General features: G+C 41.8%; 1 protein-coding gene across 2 annotated transcripts in view; it reads left to right on the top strand.

Moving 5' to 3' along the window:
• Nucleotides 1-24442, top strand: part of ABCC4 (ATP binding cassette subfamily C member 4 (PEL blood group)) — a 267510-nt gene that overhangs the window by 231267 nt on the left and 11801 nt on the right. For both annotated transcript variants that reach the window (XM_086709433.1, XM_086709438.1), the window contains 4 exons: nt 3734-3823; nt 11919-12091; nt 12523-12628; nt 21701-21835. In XM_086709433.1, coding sequence (XP_086565559.1) covers nt 3734-3823; nt 11919-12091; nt 12523-12628; nt 21701-21835 — 504 coding nt within the window. The remainder of the gene's footprint in view (nt 1-3733; nt 3824-11918; nt 12092-12522; nt 12629-21700; nt 21836-24442) is intronic.

Raw genomic sequence — 24442 nt, forward strand, 5'->3', positions numbered from 1 at the left:
ACCAGGTTTGATACTAATGTTTCAGTTAAAATATTACCCCAAACAAAAACATTGGTTTACCTAACCATAGCATGCCAGCTAACTCTTATTAAATGAGGTTTAATTGTGTACCTTCAGAAAAATATATACTTAGGCTAATATATTTAGTGTATATGTTTACATGAAGGTTGTATGTCCTACCATAAATCTCTGCACTGAAATGTTCTGCCTGCAAACATTTTTTACAACACTTATTCATTGTAAGATTAGTTTATTAACTTCAATTGCTTGGAGGTGGGTACTTTAAATAATAGTATCTATCAGAAATGATAATTAATTTGACCCTTATCTGCTCTTGCAGTGTGTGTCTCCTGTGAATACTTTTATCACCTTTTGAAGATAATATAGTGGTTTCTTACTTGGCAAGTGGATAAAAGCGGAATAGATAGAAACCAAAACGAGCACCATGCATAAAGCACACGGGCATGGTAAAACAGACACTGTTAACAAATTGCCTGCTGCTTTTAAAGAAAAAGGCAGCTTCATTCAGCTCATCTTTTAATAAATCATTCTCTTCATTCAAGTTTTGATTGAAATTGTGCTCATTTTGAAATACATCTTTGGCATGTCATAACAGAAAAAAATATTCTAGTTTACTGAACTACTTTGTTCTAATAGCTGCTAACTAAACATGAGCAGTCGCCTACTGTATCCCTTTAGGTTACTGTATGGATTTAAGTGGGGACCCTTCTTGCATTGGGAAATGCTGAAAATGTAACTTTTTCTATTTATGATAGCAGTGACTTGCTGATAATTAGCAGGGCCTCCTTAAGGCCTACAGATAGCTGAGGTCTCTGTTTAAAACTCATCATAAAGCTGCTGCAGGCTCAGCATCAGAGTGAGCAACTTCGATCTCGGCAACAAATCCCACATTAGTGCCCCAGTCTTTGGAGAGATGGATCAATTTCAGGAACTTTCCCAAAGAGAAAAAGGTGAAGGGGGTGACGAGAGGGACCCTTCCTGTTAATGAAGTAGGCGATCGAACTTTAAACGTGTGCTCCTGTGCCTGTCCTGTTGAACCATCCAAACCGTGGCTCCCAAATGGGCAGATACAGGGCCTTTTCATCGTTTCACAAAGGAAGAAAGGTCTGTCTTTTAACAACAAGGCAGTTTTTTGGTAGGTGAGCTTAGGTAACACTTCCATAGAGTGTACTTTGGAAGCCTGGTGGACACTTTTTCCTAGACTTCTTACCGGATGTGCATTTGTGCTGTGACAGGCACATGAAGGCCAACAGGTCATGTAAACCTGGATAGGCTCGTGGTTGCTATGAGCAGAGACCACCTCCCACTTCTTTCACTGGCTTGAAGCCCATCCCTTAGCCTGTTCTCTTTCAGCCCCTTCATCTCCTTAACCACCAGTCCTCAGAGTCTCTCAGCTTGGGCCCCAGAGTGGATACTGCCCATGGTTCAGAGCCTTGGCGGGACGGGGCAGAGCATCAGGAAGTGAGGAAGGTTGGGTAGCAGCCCTCCCCCATCTGGCCCTGTCGTTTTTTGTTTTTTTTTTTTAATTTTTTTTTTCAACGTTTTTTATTTATTTTTCGGACAGAGAGAGACAGAGCATGAACGGGGGAGGGGCAGAGAGAGAGGGAGACACAGAATCGGAAACAGGCTCCAGGCTCTGAGCCATCAGCCCAGAGCCCGACGCTGGGCTCGAACTCACGGACCGCGAGATCGTGACCTGGCTGAAGTCGGACGCTTAACCGACTGCGCCACCCAGGCGCCCCTGGCCCTGTCGTTTTTATAAACCTCAGAGAATCAGCTGGAGGAGGAGACGCATTGGCCTTGATGGACTCTTTGAGTTGATAATTACAAAGTAAGATCAAGTAGAATCTGAAGAATTTCTGAAGTAGGATGAATGAAGAATTTAAAATCCCAAATAGAATGATGATTATTCCCCTGACAAGGAACTCTTACTGTTGCTTAAATTGTTGTTCAGTCTTTGGTCCTAAGTTCAGTAGTTTTAGGGTAGACTATTTATTTATGACAGTGAAAATTTTCTTTTATGAAGCTTTGCATCTAAAAGCGTGCCCCAAAATTAAAATAGTAGAAAGATAAAATAAGTATTGCAGTAGATAATAGGAAAAAGGGTGCTGTATCGGGTTGAATTGTGGTTCCTCCAAAGATATGTCCAAGTCCTAACCCCTGGTACCGTGGTCTTTGGAGGTGTAATTAAGTGAAGGATCTCAAGATTGACTGGGTGATGCGTATATCCCATGATAAGTGTCTTTATAAGAAGAGGAGAAAAGCACAGATGCAGCAGGGAGAAGGCTTATGAGAAAGTTAAGGGTGACTTTTAACTGGGGTCTTGGGATCGTGCAGTTCAGTAATTTATTTTTGAAACATTGAATGACCAGTGATTTTTCAGTGCTTTTGGGGCATATTGGCCACTTACTTTATAAAAATGATGTGTCCTTTTTAAATGTCTTTCAATATTTGGAATTTGCCTTCAGGCATGCACATTTTTTGGTGGCACACGTCTCTGTCTTTTGCATCCATTTGTCCCTCCTCAGTCTTAAAATTGAGACCATAGGAAAAGATGGTCCAGGAGGCTCTCTGAGTGTCATTCTTCTTCGCGGCTTGAGAAAAGTTTACCTTCTTAGTCCTCTCAGGCTTTTGAGAAGAGAGGAGGAATAGTCCAGCCCCAAGGTCAGGCAAGATTTGAGGCTGGCGATTCCCTCGAGCCGTGCTTGGATGCCTGTGGAAGAGTCCAGTCTTCTCTGATTCCCCCATCTGTGTGCATCTCGGTGCTGTACCACCTCTAGTGTCTGCTGTCCGTGTTCTTACGGCCTGGGTTATCAGAGCCTTCCAGAAGAAGACGTTAATGGCCTACCTAAGGTTATGCACCAGATTCTCTCCTGAAACCCAGAAGGAGGCATATATTGCAAGAGTAATTTAATTGTGGCTCCTCCTGAAGCACATGAATAGGAAGAGCTATTTAAATTAAAATCATTTTATTATGATGCACGTCACAATGGGTTTCAGGTTATCCTCCCCTTGCAGTTAATAACGAGGTTCTGTGAGGCATGTAATCCTGATGCACAGACAAGATAATGTGGGGATTAGCTGATGCAAAACCATAGGCATCTCCTCGAGAATAAAGGCGCCACTGGGCCCATTAGTTCACATTCTCTTTGGACAAAAAACTGGATGTCCCCTTTGCACATGGGGACAGATTCCCAATCCAAGAAAACTCTTCTACCGAAGGAGGAAATATCCTGGCTTCTTCATCAGTGCAAATGGGAACATACTTGAGAGTTTGCTTTGAGTCACAAATGTCAACTAATCGTTCTGTTGGTGTTTTCCAGTGTCACACCAGGATTGATAATAAACTCACATCTCTTGATGTAAAGCCCCTCAAATAATTATATCCTTGTTTTTCCTGTTTAAGCAGGTATTACTAGGAGAGCATTTTCAAAAACCAAACCTTCATTTCTCTTCTTCAGTTTCTTCTTAAGACGACACACTTCAGCAGTTTCTTCTGTTAGTGTTCAGTGGTCCGGAAGACACTGGGGGTCAAACTTTGTAGGATGGAAAATTAATAGATATACTATTGTGTAAACAGGCATCTGCAACCTTCGTGTTAACGATTATAGTGAATTCTGGTTTTTATATTTTAATTCTGTTTTGGAATTTAGCATCGAAATAAAATGAAAAGAGGCTACAGTAATAACATTCACTATTCTGGAATATTTAGGAACCTGTTTTATTCACTGGAACAATGAGGAAAAATCTGGATCCCTTTAATGAACATACGGACGAGGAACTGTGGAGTGCCTTAACAGAGGTAACTTATAAAATGCAATTATTGTAAACTCGTTACCATCAGTATATATGTACGTACTTCTGGAACATTGCAGGTAGTTACTGGGAACTTAACTGGTTTAACTGACTGTTGACCACCTAGGAGAACATTGATGACGTGGATATACTTAAAATGTATGTATTGGTGATGATGCGAACCAAAAATGAAGTGTCTCATGTTTTCACGGTTAACTTTCTTCCTAGAATGCAAAGCAACTAGATACGTATCTTACTTGTCTTCAGCAAAGCTTGAGGTTATATTTATGGATTCAAGTTTTGGTGGCCAGTTAGCCTGCAACGTATATTTCACTTCTCTGTTCTTAGGTGGCACCCACTAAATAGAGACAATCATAGTTTTTCATTATTAACTGAAAGATAAATGAGCTCCTCCTAATGAAATGCTTTGAAGTTTTATAAGAAAGTGTTTGTAAAGGTAAATAATACAGCTAGAATGTGTAATAATTATTTTTGACAAATGTGTCATTTTAATGCTACTGAGTAAATGTAGGTAACAGGACCCCGGAACTTTTGCTAAGTTTTTATACCGATATATTCATCTCTAGAGGATTTTCTATTATTTGTGCAGTGTTTCCATTTGGACCATCTCTTTGAAATTCCCTGCCCTTGCATGGAAGGGCATGGAAGGATATCGGCTGTTAAGATGCTGTTGGTTTGTATATTTTAACACTAATCGTTCTGTGTATTTGCCCTCATTCTGCAATTGATTCCAAGCTCCTGGAAGTCAGAAACCACATCATACTTCCAAATCTTGGACTTCTAATCCCTCATGGGACCTAGCTCAGTCTTTTGCTTTTAAAAAGTCAGCCCTTAAGGGGCACCTGGGTGGTTCCGTCAGTTCAGCGTCCAACTCTTGATTTTGGCTCAGGTCACGATCTCACAACTGTGTGCCGACACCGTGGAGCCTGCTTGAGATTCTCTCTCCCTTTCACTCTGCTCCTTTCCTGTTCTGTCCCTCTCTCTCAAAAATAAATAAATAAACATTTAAAAAGTACCTAATAAATAGGTACTAAATATTTGATCTTTTCTTTTTGGGAACGTGTGGCTTATTTCTTTTTGAAAAAAATCTCACAGATCCCAGTGACTGATCACTCACATTGTGGTTGTTTTGCCTCAGTGTGTTTGTCATTTAGTGTCACCCTTCCAGGGAACACTCTGAAATCTTTCAGTTTATAGGTGAGCTGTGACTGTGAGCGGGGAGAGTTGGAAGCTTGACGGTTTCCTGCCAGTAATTCTGGTTTCTGAAGGCATGTCAGTGCTGAGTCTTTACACACCCACCCTGCTTTCCAGTAACTGAAGGGATTTTATTTGCCTAAATTGGGCCGAATACTTCACCTTGTCCTTCCTACTTGAAAGCACTTGATCTCTGATTTCAGTTAAGTTTGTGAGTCTTTCTCCAGTGAAATTCTAGAAGAGGAGGTGTGTAGAACAACAGTTAGCCATCAAACCTAGGGAAAAATAGGACGATCCACTGCTCTTGAACTCCTGTGATAAACTTAATGGTGTAATTGTGGCACACCTCAATAAAACAGGAATTACTGGCAAATCATTTTTCTCTTTGTTTCAGAGCTTGAGATCCCTCCTCATAGATTCCCAGATAGTAAATTTACTCTAGAAACACATTGTCCCAGGACCATGAAGAAATGTTAATTAGGTGACAAACCATATAAAATCTTAGAACTTTGATCATCACTTGTATTTCATCTTCTTTCTTCTGCCAAAATTAAAATAAAATTTAGTAGCCTGCTAGAATTCTAAAAGTAATGTGTTGCAAGTGGTAATGGTAAGATTTACCTTTATTTTCAACTGCATTTGGAACTTCCTATAAATAGGAATAAACATGATGGTTTAACAAAGTGAAGTGAGTGGTTTTCGTGTGTTGCTTATGCAGCTGACCTCATTGCTTCGGCGCTACCTCTCAGAGTGAGAAGTCATGCCGGAGTTGTATTGCTCTAGGAATTGTTTCTTCGTGACGTGTGTATGTTTTTCAACGAAAGGTTTGGCAGATTTTCTTAAAACTTGGATATATCATTGTATTTTACAGTATGATTCCAGCTGTTTCAAGCATATATAGATTCTGGAACATGTACCTGATGAAGGCACCAAAACATAAACCTTGCTTATTTGGGGAGTAATGATAAGTGATTTTTTTTTTCTTTTCCTCTTTGACTTTTCTGAATTCTCCAGATTTTCTCTCATGCACCTTATTGCTTTTATCATCTGGATCATACTCCTGGCAGATGAAATGCAATAGACCTTTTCACAGTCATTGTAAAGGTTTCATGAGCCTGCTCAGGGAGGTTGGGATCATTCTGTAGTAGGTCAGGGACTCTTCACCTGGATTCCTTAGAATCTCCAGGCCTTTACACTATGGAATAAGAATCTTCCCTAAAAATTGTACCCATGGTGTAGTGTATGTGCATTTACCTGGAGAGACGCCATACAGAGGATTCAGCATACAAGTCTAGTGCCATTCAGATTCTTCTGGATTTATCCTGTTCAGTCTACCCATCGTCTCCGTGGCTTGCTGCGTCCCTTTACATCTGAACCTGAGCATCATAACCAGTCCTGCTCTTTAACAGATGGCAGGAGACCTGGTATCTTTGGCAGCTCCCTATAAGGTGGACTGAACACCCTGGTCAGCTGATCTACAAGTGATGCCAAACTGGAAACTGGAACCCAAGTTCACAGGGTCGGCTTGAGAGCCAGTAAGAGAGCACTACTATTTTCTCTTCTTTAAGAACTTGAATTAAAAGGAAAAGATGCTTTTTTTTTTTTTTTTTTTAAGTCTTCTTAGCTGTGTTTTCTCCTCCTCTCTTGGATGAGTTGGGTGTTCAGAAGGGAGACAGTTGGCCATCTCATCCAGGCTCTTTTTTCATATATTGACAAATAGCCATAAACCAAAGAAAGTTCATTAGAAATTAGTAGCAGTAAGGGCACTTGCAAAGCACCAGCAGTTCCTAAATATAAGTAATGACTAGAAATGAAGCAGTTTATTAGTCAAGGGGCAAAAGATCATACTAGATAAAACTCAGAAATTCAGCGGTATGTTACTTCTTTAAAAAAAAACAAAACAGCTTTAATACTGGGATATGTGACCAAGAATATGGTACATTGGGGCACCTGGGTGGCTCATTTGGTTAAGCATCCATCTCTTGATTTCAACTCGGGTCATGATCTCACAGTTCATGGGTTCAAGCCCTGCGTCAGGTTCTTTGTTGATGGTGTGGAGCCTGCTTGGCATTCTGTCTCCCTCTCTCTCTGCCCCTCGCCTGCTCATGCGCGCGCGCGCGCTCTCTCTCTCTCCCTCTTTCAAAATAAATGAACAAACGTTAAAAAAATTTTGTTTTTAAGAATATGGTACATCATGTCAGAACTGTGGAGAAACCATCTAGTTACGTTCAACACTGATGGTATCTCTATTAGAATACAGGTACATCTCATTATACAGGAAGCCAAGACCAAGAACTCTGAGCATCAGCAGTGTATACATGGGGAAATGTAATTCAGCTCTTGCTTTCCTGACATGCTGCATTTGCATTTTCCCCTGGGCCATGTATTTTGGTCAATGGGCTCCCCCTTTACTTCATTTACTCTTGGCTTTGTTCTAGCAAAAGCCCTTGTCCACCTGTTGATTGCATTTCAGTGTCTCTCTTCTCTTTCTAGCCCACATCAGCCTTTCTTCTTTGAAAAGTCAGAAAGTTCCATGGAATGTGGAGATCATTGGACATCTGTGTTAACCTCCTGTGAGGGTGCTGGCACCTGGTGGATTCAGTACACGTAGTATATGATGATGGAAATGGGTGTCTTATAAATTCAGTTTATTATTTTCAATTTTGCTGTAATTAATTATTTTCCTAAGCTTAAAAATCTGAAGTACTCTATACTAAGTCATTTTGAATACCATTATTTGACCTGTTTTCCTTAAACTATAATTTTTTTTAATTAAATGCTTTGTACATTTTAAAATATTTCTTAATATTTATTTTTGAGAGAGAGAGAGAGACAGAGCATGAGTAAAGGAGAGGCAGAGAGAGAGGGAGACACAGAATCCGAAGCAGGCTCCAGGCTCTGGGTTGTCAATAACAGAGCCTGACGCAAGGCTTGAACTCATGAAAACTGTGAGATCATGACCTGAGCCGAAGTTGGATGCTTAACCAACTGAGCCACCCAAGCGCCCCATATGCTTTGTACATTTTAAAGTACAACATTATGATATCTTGAAGGTACATAGTTGTAAAGAATACATTTCTTTTACAGTGACATTTAGTAAGAAAATAGTATTGTATAGATAATCTATATGGATATATTTTCCAATTTTTATAGGAACACATGTCACAAAATGGGATACACTTGTGGCTTCTTTCACACATCCAACAAGTACTCTTCAAGACTTTTTAGAGAGGCATCCTTATAGATTCTAGAACCCCTCCAGTCATTAAAAGAGACAGTAACTCTCTTGGAGTAAATCTCAGGGAGAAGATGGAAAATAAAGCCAATGCATATGTAATCAAGCTTCTGTGCTGATACAGGTGAAGAAGAAAAATAAAGCAGAACATGAAGGGATGGTAACTGACCACATTATGGATAAATGATACCTATTGATCTCTTAGTTTGTATCAAACACTGTTGGAAACCCTACACATACTGACTCGTTTTCTATCCCAATGTTAGAAGGTAGACACCTTTGGAATTATTACAGTTTTATTTAAAGGTCAAGAAGTTAAGATAGAGAAAGTTCAGGAACTTGCCCAGTTGACAGTACTCATGCCTAGGCAGTCTGGCTTCAAGGTCCCAATTTTTTATTTAAAAAATTTCAGGGGCACCTGGGTGGCTCAGTCGGTTAATCATCCAACTCTTGATTTTGGCTCAGGTCATGATGTCACAGTTCATGAGATCGAGCCCCATGTCACTGACAGCACAGGGCCTGCTTGAGATTCTCTTTCTCAAAAATAAACAAACTTCCCCACTCGTGTGCACACACTCTCTCAATAATAACCTTTAAAATAAAATAAAAAATGTTAAATCACAAGAGAGTAGAAGTAATAGTATCATGAACACACATGTACCCTTCACCTAGATTCACTGGTTAATATATTGCCACATTTGCTTCCTCTTTTCTGCAGTCTCTGTGGTGCTCAACTGCTGGAAAACAAATTGCAGAAATTTTCATTATAAGTTGCAATTCACCCTTAGATACATAAATATATACCTTATAAGATTAAGGACATCCTCCTACATAATCCTTATCTCACTCAAATGGAACAGTAATATTCTATCAGATAGGTTTTCGGATTCTCCAGTTGTAACTCCCACTTCCTGTGTTCTGCCTCTCTCGCCTTTTTCTCGGTTCTGGTACTTAATTATAACTTGAGTGTGTGAAAACACTACAGAGGGCCTTCATGTTTGTGTCATTCTTATAATCAACCCTGATTCATAAATGAAGAAATGTGTGTCTCAGAAAAGCCTGTTTTCTGGGAAACCTGTTTATTCTTCTTCAGGCAGATATGGGCAACCCAAAGGAGGATCAAAAACCAGACTAGTGGTGAGCTGTCATCTGAGTCAGGAGCAAGCATGAGGTTCTTTCTTCAAAGTCAGGCTTATACAAGTATTACAAAAGTCAGCTCAGAAGGCAGAGCTGATAAAAGCCTTGGTCAGTTCCATCACCTGGGCTATAGATTGATGAATGGGTGTCATTAAAGAATCACCCATGAGCCCTCCTACTTGTAGTGGAAGAGGTTGACTAAAGGGACATCTTCCACTTCATAATTCTCAGTGCAAGGACTGGCCCCCACCACCCAGATCTTCCTCTTTAGATTTTATGTACCTTTCATGATAATGCTGGGTACCAATACTGTATTTAATCCTAACTCACATTGCCCATTTCTGGGGATTGGACTTTGATCAAAAGCACAATAATCCCATTCACAGAAGTACTTTCAGCATTTAGGATGTTGTAAAAACACTGCTCACTCACCCTTGTGTTTTGTCATTTGACATTGTAGTTCTGTGTCCCTGCTTATTGGCCATCACCCTTTCATCCGTTGGTCTCTTAATTTGAAACGTATTTACTCTCTGTTCTTTAACTCCCTAGTGGAGCCTGAGTTTGGTCTTGTTAAAATTTTCCCAAATGAGTATTCATTGAGCTGAGCTCTACCACTGTGTGGTTTCAGTTTATCTTTGGTGTTTAAAAATAAAAGTTTGTTTTTTGGAACTTACAGTTTTATGAAGATAGATTAATATAAGCACTATCTAAACTCATAGTCTGGGGGAAATAAGATGTGATGTTGTGCCCTATTTTTCATGAGTTTTCATTCACTGCAAAACATTTACGAGATTGAAGTAAATGAACTTGACTGGTCTAGCAGAATGGATTAAATTTGGGAAAGAGCCATCCCCCAAATAGGTTCCAGATTTGCTAATATATGAGCTGTGGTTTGCCATTGTTTGAATTTTTTTTTTAACTTTAAAACCTTCCAAAATGGTAAAGTGCTGACAAGATTATACCTTTAGAGAACCTTGCTTCTTGCAATAATTAAAATTTTTTTCTTCTCTTTAGTGTACTAACTCCTATACAAAATGTATTTTGGGAAGCTTGACTCAACCGTAACAATCCTTTTAACTTTTTTAAATGATTTTTTTTTTAACGTTTATTTATTTTTGAGACAGAGAGAGACAGAGCATGAACGGGGGAGGGTCAGAGAGAGGGAGACACAGAATCTGAAACAGGCTCCAGGCTCTGAGCTGTCAGCACAGAGCCTGACGCGGGGCTCGAACTCACGGACCGTGAGATCATGACCTGAGCCGAAGTCGGCCACTTAACCAACTGAGCCACCCAGGCGCCCCCTTTTAACTTTTTTAAATGTTTAGACTACATTGAGAAAAATGGCTTCATTTTTTGAGCGATTTCCTTAATTAATCCCAAGGGGGAGGTTCCTCGTGGGCATCATGTGGCAGGGATGGGGGACACTGAGATGATTTCTTTTCACGAACTTTATTGAGAAATAATTTTATATGCCAGAAAATCCCCTCATTATAAGTGTGATTCAGTGATTTTGGTAAATTTGTAGTTAATCATCATAGCAGTCCAGTGTTAGGACATTTCTGTCACCATCCCAGAATTCCCTCTTCTCTGTTTACAGTTAACTCTCTGCCCCAAGCAACCACTGTTTTTTGCTTTTTGTCTTTGTAAATTCTTTGTTACCTTTTATCTAAAAATTATGAAGGAACATTATTAATTATTCCATATTTTACTTTGAGAATAGCATTATTTAACATAGTACATATTTCTCAATGCATGAACAGATGATGCCTGCTGATGGCAACAGAGAAGAGTCTTGATTCCCATTAAGCTTGTGCTCCTGGGGCACCTGAGTGGCTCAGTCGGTTGGGCTTCTGAATCTTGGTTTCAGCACAGGTCATGATCTCACAGTTTGTGAGTTTGAACCCCACTCCGGGCTCTGTGTTGACAGTAGGAAGCCTGCTTGGGATTCTCTCTGTCTCTGCTCCTCTCTCTATCTCTACCCTGCTTGCGGGTTCTCTCTCTCTCTCTCAAAATAAATAAACCTAAATTTTTTTTTAAATAAAACAAAATAATTAAAAATAAACAGGGGCACCTGGGTGGCTCAGACAGTTAGCATCTGACTTCAGCTCAGGTCATGATCTCACAGTCTGTGAGTTCGAGCCCCGTGTCGGGCTCTGTGCTGACAGCACAGAGCCTGGAGCCTGCTTTAGATTCTGTGTCTCCCTCTCTTTCTGCTCCTCCCCTGCTCATGCTCTGTCTCTCTCTGTCTCAAAAATAAATAAAAACATTAAAAAATTTTTTTTAAAAATAAAAGAAATAAAAAAATCCATGTGCTCCTAAGTCAGAGAATAGTTCTGGCCTGAGTTGACACAACCATCTTTAAGTAGACAGTAATTAGAAGTAACTCTCCCATTCACGTGACTGGACATATAAGATGTTTAAGAAGAACTAGAACTTCAGAGCTCTTGTGTCTAGTGGGCTTGTCTACGTCAGTACTACTTTGTTTAGGAAGAAGTCCTTCTTTCTGCATCCACAGGTGCAGCTTAAAGAATGCATCGAAGATCTTCCTGGCAAATTGGACACCCAATTAGCAGAATCAGGATCGAACTTCAGTGTCGGACAGAGGCAGTTGGTGTGCCTCGCGAGAGCCATCCTCAGGAAAAATCGAATATTGATCATTGATGAAGCAACGGCAAATGTGGATGTGAGGTACAGAACTGGGGCCCATGAACCTTGGAATCCAAACTTTAAATGTGGCAAATGGGAAACATTTAATGATGCTGAGAAATGTTTCCAGGTACTCTCTTTGTCCCAAAGGTATCATTGGTAATGTTAATTTTGGAAAGCAGGAAGAAACCAAAAAGAAGTTATATGGTGATAACGATATTATTAGGCATCCTAAGACCGCTAGATTTCCTCAGTGCTACTCTTGATAGTTTCAAGCAAGTGGAGGGAAGCATATTTAACATCGTCATATGCAAAACAGGAAACTTCTGAATAGGTTTTCTTATACTCAGTTTTTTAAGAACTATCTCATGTTTTTGATTTTTAAAAACATTATGAAAATGTCATGATTGTTTTAGGGCTTAAGTCTGCTTCTCCTATCTTTACTGAACTAAATCCAACTTTTTTGGTTCCAGAACTGACGAGTTAATACAAAAAAAAATCCGTGAGAAATTTGCCCAGTGCACTGTGCTGACCATTGCACACAGGTTGAACACCATTATTGATAGCGACAAGATAATGGTAAGACCCTCACCTGTGACTTTCCAGTTTTTTCCATTTATGTTCAGTTTTTCAGCTTAACCTTCCTTATACAACCTGATAGAAACCTCTAATAAGTTCATTTTCTGTTAATTTTTCCTCTCATTCCTGATAGTGACTCAGGTACTTAACTATACCTTCAGAATGTGCTATTAAATAAACTAATGATTTCATATTTGCGTATTAAAAGTTTATTTGAATTGTCCTTTTCCTTTAAGATGGCCAACCATGAAAATCTTTCAAATTCAAGATCTGGCCTCTTCTTACAGAGGGGTAAAATAGTACTTCTGGCCATGTCACAGTTGTTTCAGTGTTTTGGATTCTCTTAATCAAAAAGTTACCGTTTCATTTAGGCTGCCAGGATGTTATTGGGTAACTTGCAGAATTTCTTGTCTGTCAGGATGTTTACAAGATGCACTGACAAAGGGGAGTCTATGAAGGGAGAAGCCGTAGTCAGAAACACAAAGTATTTCAACAGAAAGGATTTAATGTAGGAATTGGAAGGCTGGAAAAGTGGAAGAGAAAAACTGGGATAATGATTTTAGGAAGCAGGTACTGAGCCCCAAGACAGATCTCTAGACCTGAGAACTCAGAGGAAAGACCCTAAAGACTCATGCTCAGACCTCCAAGGAGAGTCACTGCCCAGCCGCTGGTTACATTTGTGAGGGACTACAATGAGACTAGTTCTCAATGTGTGTTCTAATGGAAGAAGGGGGGTGGTGCCAGGTCCCGGGCCCCAGGTGATGTTGCAGGAGCAACATAGGCCATGGCGACCATTTGCTCTGTGTCTCACCTTCAACACCCCCTTCCCCAAGTGCCCCCTGCTGGTGGAACCCAACAGAGCACCAGCCGGCCAAAGCTCTCTGGAATGTGGTTTGCAGACAGCAAATGAGCTGAGAGTGTAGGAAAAATGGTGGGTCTGGGGCTGAGACTTAGGTGACCAAGCAGCAGGTCTCTTACACAGCACAGCCAGGGACTACACACAAGGCAGGCTTCAAGCTTTGGTCTCTGGAAATCTGTCCAGTATCTGCCAGGTTTGATTGGCTTTTTCTTTCTTAGTAATTCAGTCCTTCCTTCCTTTTCTTTTTTCCTCCCTCCCTTTTCTCTCACCCTATCCTCCTATATTTTTTCTTCTCTTTTCCCTCTTTTGCTTGCTCAGTTTCAGTTATCTTAGGATGTGGTTTTATGAAATGATAAGGAGGCCATGCCTCAAAGGAAAACCCTTTGGCTACAAATAAGCCCAAGGAATGCACGTATTATTTTCAGGGTAATTCCCAGTCCATGGCAACAGGCTGATTTTCACCTGTCTCATGGATGCTGACTGTTGTTACAGACACAACAGTATCCGGTGGTGCTTTGATTAGTGGTGAGAAAGTAAATAAAGAAGGCCTATACAGCGTGTGAGAGGCAACAGATAGGGTTAACCAAGTTTTTGATGATCTGCACTAAACAGGTTAGTAATCAGTAATAAGCAGTAATATCCAAGCTTCCTTATGTCCAGTGAAAACAGAGCTGTCCCTTTTGACTCTTCGGGCAGTTTCTGGAATATTGCCTCCCACCCGTTTCACATGCATTGTCAGACGGGATCATCAGTGGGGGCAGTGAGAAGATAACCGGACTCTCCACAGTGAAGCGGTGCCTTCAACCTTGGCGCTCCCCCGGCCTAGACATGTGCAGGAATGAGCTCTGACGAGGTTGACGTCAGGAGCTGGGTGTTCCCAACCAAAGGGATGCTGTAGGCTTCAGGCAGCATGGCTGGTGTGGACTAGGACACCTAGAACTAGGAAGCAAGCCACTCCAGCAGACTTTTGTGAGTGACCATGTGACATTCCATGATGGCAGGACAGTGACTCTTAGATTCCAGAAACGTTGTGTGGCATTGGTAGCATCCTTATTCCTTCCTTTTGAATGGAAACTGGAAAAATAACCTTTGATTTCTGCTTGCTACCTGTCACTTTGTTCTTGTCTCTCGGCTTTGTATTTCACAGATTGTCCCCAGAAGCCTCCTTTTTCCGCAATAAGTGAATGATGGTAGAATTTTCCGTGTTTGAAGTGCTTTGCCAGGCTTTGGTTGCAGTGGCAGAAAGCTGGCTTGATCTCCAGCTTAGTGAAGAGCACCTTCACATCAAACCTTTGCTCCTAAATGTACCATATAGATTTATTCCGAGGTTTTGGTATTACAACATTTTGGTGGTAGTAGTTTCTTTTTATCATCTCATTCTTAGAAGTACTGCCACCTTGGAATGCGGGATCGTTTAGGGAAACAGCAGAGAAGGACAGAATTTGACAGACTCGTCAGCTGGTCATTCCTAAATCTTGTTTTTGGTCATTCCTAAGCCTTACCCATTTGCATTACCCATCAGCATTTGACCCACACATGTGAGCTTAAGTATCCCCTTAACCAGTGTGCCTCATTGCCGTTAGCAAAGTATGTCTGTGTGTTTAATGCTTCCCGTATGAGTATCTCCTGATAAATTTCAAGAAGCTCAGATTTTTCTCTCTGGGCCAGGGGTCTTTGTCCAGATCCTTAAAGTGGTTTTGCAAAGCAGTTTACAGCCCCTCCCGTCCTTTCGAACCTGGCCCTGCTGTGTTCTCTTTCTTTCCTTAAAGAGAGAGTTAAAATCGCTTATTAAAACTGTCGGTTGTCATTTGGTTCAACTGGATGTTGGTGGCTTAGGCTAAGGCACCAGCAGTGGAAATGGTGAGATGGTTGGATTAAGGGCAGATAAATGACGGTGTGATAGGCGGAGCCTGGGGTGTGAGGGAAGGGGCCTGAGATTTGGAGGAGTTGGGGAGACTGAGGGAGAAGTCAGTTTGGAGACAGGAAGCACAGGGTTCCTTTTAGAGTCCGTGACCATTGCTGGGAAGGACCTTACTTTCCATGGTGGGCTCTGTGTGTTCCTGTGGGGCTGCTGCTCCCACTCCCAGCTCCAGTGATGAGGGACCTTCAGTCCAGCACCCCCCCCCCCACCCCTGCTGAGAGTTCGTCAGGGACATCACGGGCAGATAAACTTGGCCACCTGCTTACATCTTGGTCAGAGCTGGTTTTGGTTTGCTGACTCCTTTGACAGGGAATGGCAGGATGAGACCTCAGGGGATCCAAGTGGCACTCATTCCCTAGTTCATCATCGGGAAATCGTCCTCTGTGTTCCATCCACTCCAGGGAGAAGCCTTCTGTTTTATTCTAGAACTTCTGATTACTAGTTGGCTTTTAGTCTAGCAAAACACCATAAATAATGTTCCTTCTTGAACCTTTGATTTTTGGATCAATCTTTTTTTTTTCTTGCTGGCTTTAGAAATACCCATTTCCTTTCCAAAAGCAAGTGATCATCTGTTCTGTTATTCTGAAAGCTTTAGGGACATAAAGACGAGTCACTCAGCAGCAAGGCCTCCTGCTCCAGAGGGTGGCGGTCGCTCACGGAGGGGCTGGGGAAGTGACGGATGCTAATGAAGGGCATAACCACAGCCTTGTCATCGTAAAGTCGTGTAATTGCACGCGCTCACGGTGTAATAATTACATTTTGTTGCACTGGTGAATACTTCTGCACAAAGACGTATGGATATGGTTTTGTTTACTGTAAGTAAATCAAACAAAAGGCTTGTTGGGAAACAACTGTGACCTAATTAATAGCTTTGTTTATGTGTTGGCTCTCCAAAGGGATTTACCCAGTTTTGGTTCATTAAGCGCCATTAATGTGTTAGGCTTAGAATTCTATTTTACAAAGATGTTCTCTCAATTTTAACTTTATTAAACATGATGTAGTCATAATGACAGCTAATTTAATCTTCCTCATTTGCTCAGTTGCCACAAAACAGTGGAGCAAGACAGACAAATTAGAAATCCTCTTTCTCCTAATACTCACCACTGTCTCTGCGTTAAATACAGCTCTTCCCTGTAGTTTTAGGATTAGCTGGTTACTTGTGACCTGCTGTCTCTTCAGCCAGTGGCACAGCGTTTTTCTCTCGTCTCTGTGTCCCCTCAGTCCTCACTGCACCCCGGATTCTCCCTGGCAGCAGCAGCAAAGGAAACACCGGCAGACATACAGCTGGTGCAACAACACTGTGTCTCTGCTCAGCATTTTCACTCCCAGGACTTAGGGGATCTGGAGAAGGAAAGCCGGGGCTGAGAAACCCAGATTCTACCTCTCTGCTTATGAGCCACCTTACAGTTTTCTAATCTTTACCTCTCATCCTAAACTCAAGCCTCTTTTCAGTAGAGTTTTCCCCAGAGAAATCAAACCCACACACTGCTGTCCCATACCCACCTGGGAGAGCACAAACACACCTCAGAGCTACCTGGAGTTTTATTTAAATTCAATTTTTCACCTTCATGGAACTTTTGATAAGCCTGTATCTCAGAACGTCACAGAAGAGAAAAGCTCCTTAAAAAAAATACACCAGGAGATTTCCACTCATGTTTTCAGAGGGAAAAATAACTAACATGAAGGTTGAAAGCACAATCCGGAAGAAGAAATACTTTGGGAAAGGAGGTGTGTGCTTCCATACAATAGCAGGAATTTGGGCAGCCGCTGTGGCAGTCGCTGTGACCTGGCCTTCATCTTTCCCAAGTCACAATGACTGACCATTTCAAGACCTAAGAAAGGGTTTTGAGTAACACTTGCCACCGTATCTTATCACAGAGAACCTCACAGCCATCCACCTTACCGGTGAGGGACCGAACCCAACTCCCAAGCTTGGAGAACTGTCCCTGTGCCCCTTTGTCTCCAGACCACCAAAAGCAGATGTCTGAAACTCAGATCTTCCCACTCTGCTTGCTGTTAAGTGGGATCTGCCTCTGTTGCTTATTGCCGATCGAAAACTTCCAGGCATCTCTTTCCTGTTGTCAGGTTTCTTCCACCCTGTCCTGCACACCCCCTCCACACCCGCCTCTCCCTGCAGCCACCCCACCATCACTGATACAGCATCCTGGTGTTTAAAATGGATTAGATTATTTTGCAATGGGTCCATTTAATTTTTATATCTAGGACAGCTCCCTGCCATATCTGCAGATACACAGGCCTGATAAGCACATCTTCATGGAGTTTATGTAACTGACTGACTCATCCAATATAATGGATTTTTCCTTAACCAGCGAGAGCGCGCGAGTGATTTGAGGTTGGCGTTCCTGGAGAGATCCTGGCACCATAGGATTGCTTTCACACCAGTTTGAATGTGTGGTTTCATTTGTAGTTTAACTTGGGTTATAGGGGGCGCAGCGGGAGATCACAGGAGCCTTTTCTTACAGTTACGGAAGATGTTAAAGATAAAAACTCAAAATTATACCTGTTTTTCTGTACATAAAGAAAATTTGGAGGGGCGCCTGTGTGGCTCAGTCGGTTAAGCGTCCGACTCTTGATTTTGGCTCAGGTCATGATCTCAAGGTTCATAAGATCTCCTGAGGTCTAGCCCCGTGTTGGGCTCTGCGCTGACAGTGTGGAGCCAGCTTGGAATTCTCTGTCTCCTTCTCTCCCTGTCCCTCCCCTGCTTGTGTGTGAGCATGTGTGTGCTTGCTCGCTGTCTCAAACTAAATAAACATTTTTTAAAAATTGGAGTTGCTTTGTGTGCAGTTATCATAAAAGACCTGGAATCTTTGTTCAAACCAGTAAATGTAAAGGCAAAATGTGTACAGTTCTGTTCCAGGACTTTTCTCAGTCTGCGCCCCGAGGGGCTCTGTAGTGCCTGGCCTGAGTCCTGGCGGCTCCACACTCTTGTTTCTGCCATTGCTTTTTTTTTTTCTTTTTGCAGTATAGACACTTGCAGTCTTTCTTCTCTCTCTTAGTACAGGCTCCCGAATGTCAGGGGCTGTGGCTTAACTCTCTTGTGCCTCTTCCCCAGCATCTGTCATGATGACACGAATGCACTTAAGTATGCGATAAATGTTTGCTGAACAAATTCAGGAATTAATGAAAGTTTACTTATTTTCCTCAAATGTGTTTTTGCCACATATTACTTCTTCTTTATTAATCCTGAAAGTTTAATAAAATTGGTTTTCTTTTTCTGTGAGTGTCTACCAGGCACACAGTAAATAATGTGAGCCCCAAGTATAATAAAAATGCAGTGGGGAATGTTTACATTTATAGGCATATTTTCTTAAGTTATACAAAGTTAATGTAAGGTATTATACATATAGAAAGGTATCTTAGAAAATTGAAGTTAGGGGCGCCTGGGTGGCTCAGTCGGTTAAGCATCCGATTTCAGCTCTGGTCAGGATCTCACAGCTCGTGAGTTCAAGCCCCACATTGGGGGTCTGTGCCGACAGCTCAGAGCCTGGAGCCTGCTTCAGATTCTGTGTCTGTCTATCCACCCCTCCCACATTTGTGCGTGCGCGCTCTCTCTCTCTCTCGCTCTCTGTCTCAAACATTAGGGGAAAAAAAGAAAATTGAAGTTAAAATTCTCCCTTATATCGTATCTGATAATAAATAATCTAAATGTCTTTCTCTGGGAACGCACATGGAAAGAATAGGGGTTCGGACCTGTGTTTGAATCCCACTTCCACCATCTACTGATTCCGTAGCCTCAGCTAAGTTACTTAACACTTCTGCACCCTCAGTCTTCATCTCTGGTTGTGAATTTCTGGACAGAATGTGTCTTGCTCATCTTTGAATCTCCTATTCTTAAAACAGTGCTTTGATACTAGGTGTCAGTATTTCCTGGATGGATGGATGGATGGATGGATGGGAGAATGGAGGTTAAGAAGGAAAAAATGATAAATAGGTGGTGGGTGGAAGGGAGGGAGGGAGGAAGGAAGGGAGGAAGGACATTATGTACCCTGTGTACCTTGAGAATTAACAGCAATGTCTACAAAGCATGTAGTACACTGAGTGTTCAATCCACAGCTATTTTCTTCTTTTCCAAATTCAAAAGACCACTATTTTAGTTACGAGGTGACTTTCTAAAATATTATCTTAAGGTAGTCGTTCTTTGTTAAATTGCATTTATATTTAATACTCATAAGGCTCAAAGTATTGTGACCAAAATAAGTCTTTTGGTCATTTATATTGTTAACTCTATTGCTTTTTAAGAGCATTAATTTTTTTCTGCCTCTGCCTTTTCAGACACTGGTCGATTCTGAGAACTGCTCATCTAGTGGCATTTGTGTGTTTTTAGACGGTAGGAGAGAAAATGGAAAAATGTGCTGTTCATTCAAATTTGAATAAAGTAGGAAGTTGGACAGGGACGAAATATCAGTAAATAGTTTCATTCCATTAAAAATTACAGGGGCGCCTGGGTGGCGCAGTCGGTTAAGCGTCCGACTTCAGCCAGGTCACGATCTCGCGGTCCGTGAGTTCGAGCCCCGCGTCAGGCTCTGGGCTGATGGCTCGGAGCCTGGAGCCTGTTTCCGATTCTGTGTCTCCCTCTCTCTCTGCCCCTCCCCCGTTCATGCTCTGTCTCTCTCTGTCCCAAAAATAAATAAAAAAAACATTGAAAAAAATAAAAATAAAAATTACATACAGTCTTGATAGTTGGAGAACTCCTTTTCCACCAGCTCTGGTGATTTTTAAAAGTTGTTGCTTTTGCAGAATATCAGGTTCTTCATTGTATGAAGTAATTTGATTCGCTTATTTACTTAGTCTTCAGCATGAGAGAAACCTGTATTTTAAAATTGGTTTTTTTCTTCTTCTTCAACATCAGGAGGAGTGGCTATGCTCTGTAATGCTATGCTTAAGTAAAATTACACATTTGGGGCATCTAAATTGGATGCCAAATTATAGGATGTTTTAATTATTATGTGGATGTGACAGATTCAATTATTCTTGAACTCTTTTGAGAAAGCTGCCCTTAGCAGTGATTCACAGTAGTAAACAAAAGATTAACAGGAAAATGCCCGTTATGAGACTTAATAAATGTTTCCGATTAAATACCACGGGACAGAATTAACTGCAATACCTAGATGTGGACAAACAGCCTGTGTCCGGCTTAAGAGTTTCAGCATATTCCCTTAAGATAAATTTACTCTAAATACAGCCTAAATGAAGAACTAAGTACCACTTGACATCAGAACTGTTTTCCTAGGTACATCATCTGGGCCAATGGTTTCAGACTCTTTTCTTCCCTCCCAAACCATTAACCAGAGCTACTAATAAGTAGAAATGCAGAGTTAAGAGCCCCTTCCTCTCCCTTTCAATTTCCAATTAGCGGACATATTAATGAGCAATAAAATGGCTTGAAAGACAGGCAGCCGAAGAAAGAGAGAAAAGGAAGCAGGAAAGATACTTGTGCAAACAGATACTCCGATCCTCTACAATTGAGATTGGGCTGCCCCCGTGTGCTGTGCAGGCCATGATCACTGGAATTTGGAGCTCAATTTCTTAATTACTTCTTTAGTCTTATCCAGAGAGAAAATTGGATTTCTAGAGATTTCTTCTGTGCAGAGCAATTATGCTAAAGCTGCTTAGGGAGCAGCTCTTTTAGCCAGCCTTTCACTCCCAGAATAATAAGCTCCCACCAAAGCCAACTTCAGGATGCACCTTAATCTCGCTGACGGGTATTTTGTCCCCTCTTACCAGCTGACATATTCCAGGACCCTAAAGAAATTCCAGAAGCATTTACTCCTTTTCCAGATATTGCTCAGATTCTGTCAGACCAGCTTAGCAGCTAATTTGCTCTCAGGTCACTGCCATCTGGCCTGGATGACATCACCCTGCTTTTTCATAAGTTGAGTTTGATTTTCCTAAATCAAGAAATTTCCCAACTCTGAATGTATGTATAAATAACCCTCAAAGCTCAGAGTCTGAGAGCTAAAAGCACTAATAACAACCCCAAAAGCCTTTGGCAGAATATAAAACGCCACAGGACTGCTGAGTGCCCATAATCATAGTCTAAAACTTTCATTTTCTTCCTTTCCTATAACATTATAATAATAAAAGGTCGGGCTAGGCCTTTGTCTGCCTAGTAAAACAGGGTAATCAAACTGTTTAAACACCAGGCAGGCCTACCACCCAAATGGATTCTCTCTATTCTCCTTCTCCGGCCCCTTTCCGAAATATTGTCTGGCTTATAATATGTTACTGCAAAACATTGTGTGCTAATGGGTTTCTTTCTGCTGATTAACAGGTTTTGGATTCAGGAAGACTGAAAGAATATGATGAACCGTATGTTTTGCTGCAGAATGAAGAGAGCCTGTTTTACAAGATGGTGCAGCAGCTGGGCCAGGCAGAAGCTGCTGCCCTCATCGAAACAGCAAAACAGGTAAGCGGGCCGTGAGGAGCGGTAATTAAAGCTCATCTCAGCCCTTCACTCCTCGCAATCTGGCACGAGGGGTGCTCTAACAAGCACCCTGTGCCCTTCTCAATTATAAGCCTTCGGAGACAACGCTTCACGACTGGGTCTTAACAACACGTCCCAGGTTGAAGTCAGGTCTGCTGAGAATGGGCAGAATTGGTGGGGGAGTGGGGGTGCCCCTGGTGCGCATGCTCGCGTGCGCAGGCACGTGGGGGCGCTGCGGGGCACAAGCACCTGTGCCCAAGAGGAGCGAGAGATCCGATTCTAGAGAGATGTCACATGTTGAACTCCATGCTTTCAGATTCTCATGTGGCAACAGAACTTCCACATTTTGCAGGCCCGTTACATTTCATTCTAATCGGTGCTCACATTTGAGTTGCAAATACGGTCAAGGCACATCCAGGAAATTTTGAGAGTTTGAGAAAAAAAGAATGTGGGATGTTGTCCATTGGGTCTAGAAATATCTAGCAGGGAAATGTGTAGGTTACTTTTCTGTTTTATAATTTGCAAAGAAAACCACATGATACGCTTCTTGCCCAGGTTTCTCCCTAATTCGTGGTGGTTTAGAAGAAGGCCTAGTTACCCCCTTGTGCTTCCTCTGCCTTCTAGATGATGAAACGGTCATTGGGATGATCAAGAATCTATGTTACCTTGGGGCGCCAGGCTCCTGCTCGCTTGCTCTCCCAAAAATAAATAAACATTAAAATTAAAAAAAAAAAAAAAAAGAATCTCTGCCACCTTAACGCTATAGTCTGAGTGGTGCTTGGAGATGTACAAAGCATTTTCACAGAGATGATGTGTGTGCAAGTACTAAGCACTATACGTGGTGCTGATGTTCAGTGAATAACATTCAGAGTCGGGGGTGGGAGGGCGGGGAGGGTGGGTGATGGGTATCGAAGAGGGCATCTTTTGGGATGAGCACTGGGTGTTGTGTGGAAACCAATTTGACAATAAATTTCATATATTAAGAAAATAAATTTAAAAAAAATTCAGATTATCTGGTATCTTTCCAATAAGTAATGTATTTTCTCATTCTACACGTGTGATGTGAAAACTGCGGCCTGGCTTAAGGGACTTAGCCAATGTCTTGCAGCCACCTGTAACTCTTTCTGATACAAGGTAGGAGTTGGCTTGATGGAAGGAAGAAAGGGAAGTCAGGTGTTCTTGCCCCTTGAGGTGTGTGGTTGAGATGGCATGGGATCAGTAGTCTTGAAGCTCCCCATCAGAACTGTTTCTCCCTGGGCATTATAATCATAGGTGCATTTTTCTGTTCATCCTTTTCTGCATTTCCCAGATTTCCACTGCAAGAGAAAATTACTTGTGTAATATCTTAAGTATCTATTAAAGACAACAGGAGAAAATCTGTCCCAGTATCTAACAGCCCTTGTGTGTGAGAGATTTATCCAAAACACAGCTTAAGTTCTCTTCTGTCACTGTTTCGTCTCATCCCTCCAACTCAGAAATAACGAGCTGTAACTGCCACCGTTCGTAGAACATTTCTTAAAATGCTGCTTCATCCTCCAAAACCATTCAGTAAATGTGTATGTGTGCCCGCAGTATCGTGCTGGGGACTAACAAACATGTCAGATGTATTTCTTAGATATCCCCAGTATAATAAACCCAAGAGCTGAGAAGAGCAGAGATGCTCCGTTTATGTGCTGAGCAATTTGGAGGTGCGGGATGAGGCTCTGACACTCATCGTGCACCGTGTGTGATGTAGGTTCTCTTGTCTTGGTGCCGGTGTAAGAGGCTGGGAATCTGAAGGGTGCCTGCGTGGCTCAGTCGGTTAAGCATCCGACTTCAGCTCAGGTCATGATCCCACAGTTCGTGGGTTCGAGCCTCACATTGGGCTCTGTGCTGACAGCCTGGAGTCTGCTTTGGATTCTGTGTCTCCTTGTCTCTCTGCCCCTCCCCACTTGCACTGTCTGTCTCTCAAAAATAAACATTAAAAAAAAAAAAAAAGGCTGAGACTTTGAGAGGGGAAGGAAATTGCTCAGAGTCACACAGCTGGCTGGATAATTGGCAGAATCAGAGTTTACACCCAGGGTCAGGGATGAGGAAATCTGAATTCTGAACTTTTTGTAAGTACTTCCATCGTACATGAATGTAGAGAAGCCAGTGTACTACTTTCAGGGCTGAAATGCAGAGACTTTCACCAACTGGATGTCTCCCAGTCGGTGCTTCTTCCCTCGGAAGACCCAGGCAGTCAGTCATTGGGGATCCCCTGTATAATCTGCTCATAAAACAGCCAGGAATCTTACAAACCCCTTTGTTCTCTGACCTCAGGCATTTCACATCAAACAGATGTGTCCCCACCTACTTGTCAAAGCCTCCATTTTAAAAATCTGTTATCATTGTGTATCATCAAGGCGTTGAGTAATGACAAATAAATCACAGATGGGTCCAGATAATAGAAGATGGTATAGTTCAACACCCTCTTTTTACAAATAGGAAGCTAAGGCCCCTTAGAAGTAAGGTGGTCCTATATGTAGATAACTTACGTTAGCTCTCATTTGCAGCAGACACAGAATTAGACATCTGCTCTTTTAAGAAATGTTTTAACCAAGTGTGACA

The sequence above is a fragment of the Puma concolor genome, chromosome A1 (genome assembly GCF_028749965.1).
Source record: "Puma concolor isolate L17-30 chromosome A1, mPumCon1.1.hap2, whole genome shotgun sequence".
NCBI classification, from domain to species: Eukaryota; Metazoa; Chordata; class Mammalia; order Carnivora; family Felidae; genus Puma; species Puma concolor.